The 6,221-nt window shown below is 41.6% G+C and overlaps 1 protein-coding gene across 1 annotated transcript; it reads left to right on the top strand.

Moving 5' to 3' along the window:
* Positions 1–274: 274 nt before the first annotated feature.
* On the top strand, positions 275–5,529 carry lca5 (lebercilin LCA5). The gene is made up of 9 exons (XM_053337146.1): positions 275–352; positions 1,450–1,868; positions 2,401–2,636; positions 2,796–3,101; positions 3,523–3,660; positions 3,773–3,869; positions 3,986–4,122; positions 4,251–4,443; positions 4,515–5,529. The coding sequence occupies exons 2-9, from the start codon at positions 1,478–1,480 to the stop codon at positions 5,402–5,404; spliced, it is 2,388 nt and encodes a 795-aa protein (XP_053193121.1). The 5' UTR covers positions 275–352; positions 1,450–1,477; the 3' UTR covers positions 5,405–5,529.
* The last annotated feature ends 692 nt before the right edge of the window (positions 5,530–6,221 follow it).

Here is a 6,221-nt window from a genome sequence, read left to right on the forward strand (position 1 = left end):
GTAATGTTTGTAAGCAGAAGGCTCCACCGAGGAGTGTGTTTGGCTTAGGCTACTTTGTTGCTGTAGCTCGGCAGCCAGCCTAACAACAATGCACCTGTCAAGAGCAGACGGCCTATTTTAATCCTCTCTGGCACAGAGCAGGCTAAAATAGCTACTACCTTAGTCCAGATTAAACCCTTTGATGACAAGCACTTCGTTTGTATATTTGTTTTCACTAGAGAGTTTGTGACCCGGCTGCATAGATTGCCTCAGATAATAACATCACCAAAACAGTCCAATATGAGTATATAATGAGGCAGAAGATGAGCTTAAGGAGGATAAAGACAGAGATGATGGGGATATGATGTATATGGTGAGTGTTAAAATCTCCTGACATGTACACTACCGCACACCCAAACACTTGGAATCATAAATATAACATTTATCAATAAGGTCTTTATTGTTAAATTTCAATTAATTATCTTTATAGTTATTTCCCCTCTTAATTTACTTTATATGTGTGTTAGTGGAGACATGAGAGCAGTTTTAACTTGTCATGTAATAAACTAGGTGTCACTCAACAAAGCCTTAAAAACAGGTTTGTAATCACCTGTAAGACCTTCCTGCCCTGTTTAACCTACAGCAATGCTCATTTCCATTCATGCTGATGGTACTGTGTACCGGTGTTGCCATAGATATGTGCCTGTCAAGTGGGTCTGTTATTATTATCAGGGGTGATGAAAGGGCCAGATGACTGCATGACCTTTGGATCTGCTTATTCTGTTTGCTCCTTAATATTAGTTTTGAATGAGATGTTATTCAATAAGCTGCTTAAGATTGTTTGATCTCTTACATACAAGAAACAACACAGGTGTGGGACTGATCAAATATGAAGCATACCATATAATTGTATAAAAATGTGTGGTACAAATATATAGAAAATACTTAACATAAGATTTGTCTAATGTAGAAATAAAATAATTTCAATTGAAAAAACACCTTTTTTCATAATGTCTTGTTGTTGTTTTTTCAGACATGTTTGTACAACTGCCTCATCTCGCAGTCAGGAATAATAATCTGCCTGGTTGATAAGTCACCAGAGCAGACGGGGGCAGCCTAGTATTATTTATGTAGCAGCAGTGGTGTGGAGTAGTGATATCATACATTCTTCCACCTCATGGAAAATTCCACCTTGTGTGTTGTCGCTAAGTGACCAAGACACACAATATGGAAAACCTGAGAGAAGCCAGTCCGTCTAGCCTCTTATTCTTGTTTTGGGTGAATTTTAGGATATTTTATCTTATTTGCTCTGTAGAAATGTTGAGGTCAGTTTTCCAGGTGACTTTTAATGTAAGCTTGTTAAATCAGGTAAAGTACAAGCAGAACAAGTAGGCCTTTACTGATGATAAACTGTGACTCAAAACTAAAAAATGTAAGTCTGAGTGTGTGCTTCTTTCCCAATCTTTCTAGCAGAGAATTTCTTCTGGAAGTGAAAAAAATGGAATCCGAAAACGTAACTGACCCGTATGACGACAATCGGGATCTCAGTCGGCAGTCCTGCAAGAGTGCAAAGAAAACCTCTCGAGCATCATCCACCCAAAAACAGAAACACAACAAGAATTTCCGGGAAAAGATCCAGGATGAGGATGAGAAGGAGGGGAGTGTTAAGAGTAGATCGAAGACTAGAATTTGGCATTCAGATCCTGATCGGGACCACATATCAGATGGAGGACGGAGAAGTGGTGAGTCGTTTTACTCAGAAGACTACGAGAACGAGTCTCCCTCCGAGCGCTCAATTTCACCGTACTCCCAGTCCCGGACTCCATCCCCTACTCCACAAAGAGGGATGCGTGCAAAGAGGATTTCAGGCAGTCCCCTGTACAAGACAGGTATGTAAAGCAAAGAGAGGACGATTGTTGATCTGATCAGATCAAGTATGGCTAGATGAATAGAGCACAACAGAGAGTTACACAGTACCAGTCCAAAGTCTGGACACATCTACCCATTCACCAAACTTTGTGTGTCCAAACTTTTGACTGCTACTGTACATGTAAGTCAAATGTTTGTTATTTTATATTTTAAATTGGCTTTACTGTCCAGGTGATGGCAGTGTAAGGCAGATTTTATCAACTTGTGGTTTGTGTGGACCATGGATGAGACATTTTATGTGCATTTTTCACCCTGTTCTATGACTGTAAATCATAAAAACAACCAATTCTTTCTCACTGAAGTCTGTTGTGGATGTTCTAAAGCCTTTTACTGACATGCTGATGTCGCTTTGACTCTAATTTGATTTTGATCAGTATTTTTTCACTTTTACAATAAAGGTACATTTTTGTGTTTCAGTAATAGCCTATAAACATGTTTATTATCGTGATCTGTTAATTAATTCTATATTATATACGTTTCTCCGCCTCGCAGGTGGTGTCGGGCGGCGTGGTGTGTCTCGCCCACAGCGTCCAGGTGGTCAACCCCAGCAATATCGTAGGGGAGCGCATTCACAAAGCAAGGAGTCCACACCTCCTAAAGAGCTGGACCTGGTGACCAAACGGATGCTTTCAGCTCGCCTGCTAAAGATCAATGAATTGCGTAATGCTCTTGCAGAGCTGCAGCTGCGTACCAATGAGCTGCGGAAAGAAAATCGAATTCTCAGACAGGTATGTTTGTTTGGGTTTGAATATATGAGGTCTGGAAAGGTAGAGTCTTGACATAGAGCTAGAGCCCAAACAATAACCGATTTTTGTACCCAATAATGCATAAACGCACACAGGGAAAAATAATTGAGTAAATTAAATATGTTATTTTTTCTGCTGCAGCTTCAGGTGCGTCAAGAGAAAGCCCTGCAGCACTATGATGACACAGAAAGCGAGATTTCCCAACTGATAGCCCGCCACTCCAACGAGATGCATGTGCTGCGGGAAAGGTTGAAGCGCACTCAGGAACGTGAACGGGCAGCCGAGCGGCAGCTCAAGTACAGCGAGGAGCAGCTGCAGAGGAGTCAGGTGACCATTGCCCGGATGAAGAAGCTAATCAATCAGCGAGAGTTAGGAGCCAGAGATGAGCTGAGCCGCAGCCTAGAGGAAGAGAGGACACGGGCCCAAGAGGCAGAACGAAAAATTAAGGTATTACATAGTTCATTTATTTACTCAACACATACTGTATACAGTTTTATGATATAAACAATGAAACTTGAGTTACAGTTGAGATTGCAGGAGATTTATTTCAGCACAAAGTCAGTAAACTGAGAACAGTAAGAGGCACACAGTCACGGCCCTTTATGATAATGGTTTACAGATTTGACTCCATGGTAACAAAGCATGAGTGTCTTGTTTACAAATTTATATTATAACTAGATAAAGACTCACTTTCAGGTAATAATACATAATGGTTTTTCCATATGTATCTATATGTATCTATCTATGTATGGACATACATAAAATAATTAGTCATTTCTCTCTGCTCATTGCATCTATTCCAAGCCTCTTTTTTTCCAGTTGTTAGATCGCAGCTGTAAACTGGATTTGTGCATGTGTATGTTTGAAGGAGCTGGAGCGTAGCATAGAGCTGAGCAACAGCAGTTACCAGAGGCAGCTGGCTGCAGAGAAGAAGAAAACTGTCAGTGCCCAGGAGGAGATAAGAGCTCTGCAGGAGGAGCTGGAGCGACTGACCAATAAACTCAAGGTGTGCACACACAAAAATATACTCCAAAATACCAACTGGAACAGACTTGTCTTTATGATTGTGCATAGGAAGCAGATCACTTTCATTTTATTTCTTTGATTTTTCCGATCAGGAGAAGGAGAGAGAACTAGACGCCAAGAATATTTATGCCAACCGCATGGGGAAACCCTTACCAAGAAAAGATACTGACAGCGGCACAAAGCGGAAAAGTAAGGATAAAAACCTGTCGCTCTTTTGAATGCATACTGGTCAAAATTACTAGCCATGACACTGATTGTAGCTGATTCAACTGTGATACTTACTCTGTGTTTGTCTCACACAAAAGTCCCCAGCAGGAACAGCAGCAAGGCAGTACAAACTGAAGACAGGACGTGTAGTCTGGATTTCCCCACGCCTCCCCCCGCCATCACTGATGCAAATGAGTACAGTGAGCAAGCACCTGACGAATACCTATCACTCAAGGTAAAGTGTCTCCACTACACCTTTTTGCCCACCATTGAAGTGTCATCATACAGGTTGGTACTCAATCTGTCCACTGTTACTAGTGTCATTTGCTTATTTTCCATTTTTCTCTCAATCAATTTCTTTAGGAGCTTGACAGAGGGGACAGGAAAGCAGAGGCAGACGACAGACATCAAAACTGCGAACAGCAGAAGATGAGAGAAAAAGAAAAAGACAGGGAGAAGGGTTTGGTGAAAGAGAGGGAGCAGGAGGAGAAGGGCAAGCTGCAACTCAACCAGCAGATGAATGTACTTGAAGAGAAGGCAAAGAGACTAAGAGATGGTAATACAGGTAATATGTACATACACATATTTCTATTCCAGTTCTATAAAGGCTAACACATTTTTTCACAGGTTGGGGGAAAGAAAAGGAGGAAGAAGAGAAAAGGAGGACAAGTCCCCTGTTAAAGAGGGAGGAAGAGAACAACAAGAAGCGTAGCTATGTCCAAGAAGAGGTGGAGAGGTGGAACCAGGAGGCTCAGACCAATCAGAATACAACAGGGGAAGCACATCGCAAAAAAGAGCAGCTGCTGGCCAAGATGCATGAAATAGACCGTCAAAACCAGGGAGCCAAGGACCCCATGTTTGCTGAGTCTAGTCCCTCTGACTCCAACAAGGGAACCAGTGATTATTTTTCTCCTCATCTGCCTGAGCAGAGGAACCAGAACTCTTCAATTTTCAACCTCACAGAATCAGAGGAGTTAGCAAGTTTGCACAATGAAAGCAGGGAATCTGGAAGGAGAAGATCGGGTATAGAGGGGAGGAGAGCAATGCGGTCCCAAATATCCAATGACGACTTGGCTTTTGGAAGCTACGCTCCTTCTTTTGGACATTCATCCTCTCGGTGTTCTCCTAGCTTCCCTCCACCGCCACCTAAAGAGGACAGGGACTCTGCATTAGAGGCAATAGGGATTTTTAGTCTCAGAGCAGCGGAGACCGAGAAAGAAAAAGAGGTAGAAAGAGGAGTAGGGAAGGACCGGAAGTCAAACCTCATGCAACAGCTGTTTGGTACCATGGCGACACCTGCTGGCAACAGCGTAAGCTCCACCAATAAAATGGAGATCCTCAGTAGTCCCCCGACCACAAATGGTGTACGTCCAAGAAGGGAAGGACTGCTCAGCATCAACTCAGGGTCTTCCAGTCCTCCAACATCTTCACTGAACACTCTACACATTGCAGACAGCAGACCCGCCATCCGTGCCATCGCCTCATTCGATGATGACATAGAGGAGCTCACTTTGTAGAATTCATTTTGGTTGGCAATTGAATTCAGGTTTAAATTCAAGTCTTAACACTATTGATTTGTGTTATGTTATAAACATTTCAACATTATAAGAACTAAACAGAAGGTAATCAAAACCTCCTTCTACAGATGTACAGTTCCAATCAAAAGTTTAGACAGACTGAAAACATTTGACTGGTACTCTATCTAAACTACCCTAATAAATTATAATATATTAACCTGTATCACTATATTCCAGTCTTAAATGCTTCACTATGTAGAGAATTTGTTATTGAAGGTAGATTTCAAACATTCATGTGTGTGTTCACGTGGATGATGGTTGACAGTGTTGCTGAAACATATTTGACTCTTTTAGTGCTAGTTGCATTAAGTGGTGTGAAGACAGTGGCTTGTATTTTTTTGCACTTGTTGAATTTGAGAAAGTTTCATCTGCTTATATTACAGTTTTCTTGGCAGAATATGACTGGTAGTTATCTGACCAATAGAAAGTCAGCAGAGGGCAGCACTCAAGACCCTCCTCCCTATCAACTGTTGTCCAATGCACACAAACAACACAAACCAAAAGGGAGCAATACAGTCACACTGAAGCTGTGGAATGCCACCATATATATTACCACTTCAGGTTTGAACTCTGCTATATATTTTTTGTTGATAACAGTTTTGGGTTGCTGTTATTCTTTGTTTATTTGCAATCATACATGTCTTTGTGTGTCTTTATTTGAACAGAATGAATTCTGCAAAGTCTGGGCACAGTAATCTTTGACTGTCTGTGCCATAAGAATGTAGCACTGTGTGATGACAATCCCAATATGTGTAGA

This window comes from Scomber japonicus, chromosome 17 (assembly GCF_027409825.1).
Source record: "Scomber japonicus isolate fScoJap1 chromosome 17, fScoJap1.pri, whole genome shotgun sequence".
NCBI lineage: Eukaryota > Metazoa > Chordata > Actinopteri > Scombriformes > Scombridae > Scomber > Scomber japonicus.

Coding starts and splice junctions, on each gene's coding strand:
- lca5 (XM_053337146.1), top strand. CDS start 1,478: ATGGAATCCGAAAACGTAACTGACCCGTATGACGACAATCGGGATCTC. Junction 4,123..4,250: donor ACGAATACCTATCACTCAAG/GTAAAGTGTCTC, acceptor CAATTTCTTTAG/GAGCTTGACAGAGGGGACAG. Junction 4,444..4,514: donor GGCAAAGAGACTAAGAGATG/GTAATACAGGTA, acceptor ATTTTTTCACAG/GTTGGGGGAAAGAAAAGGAG.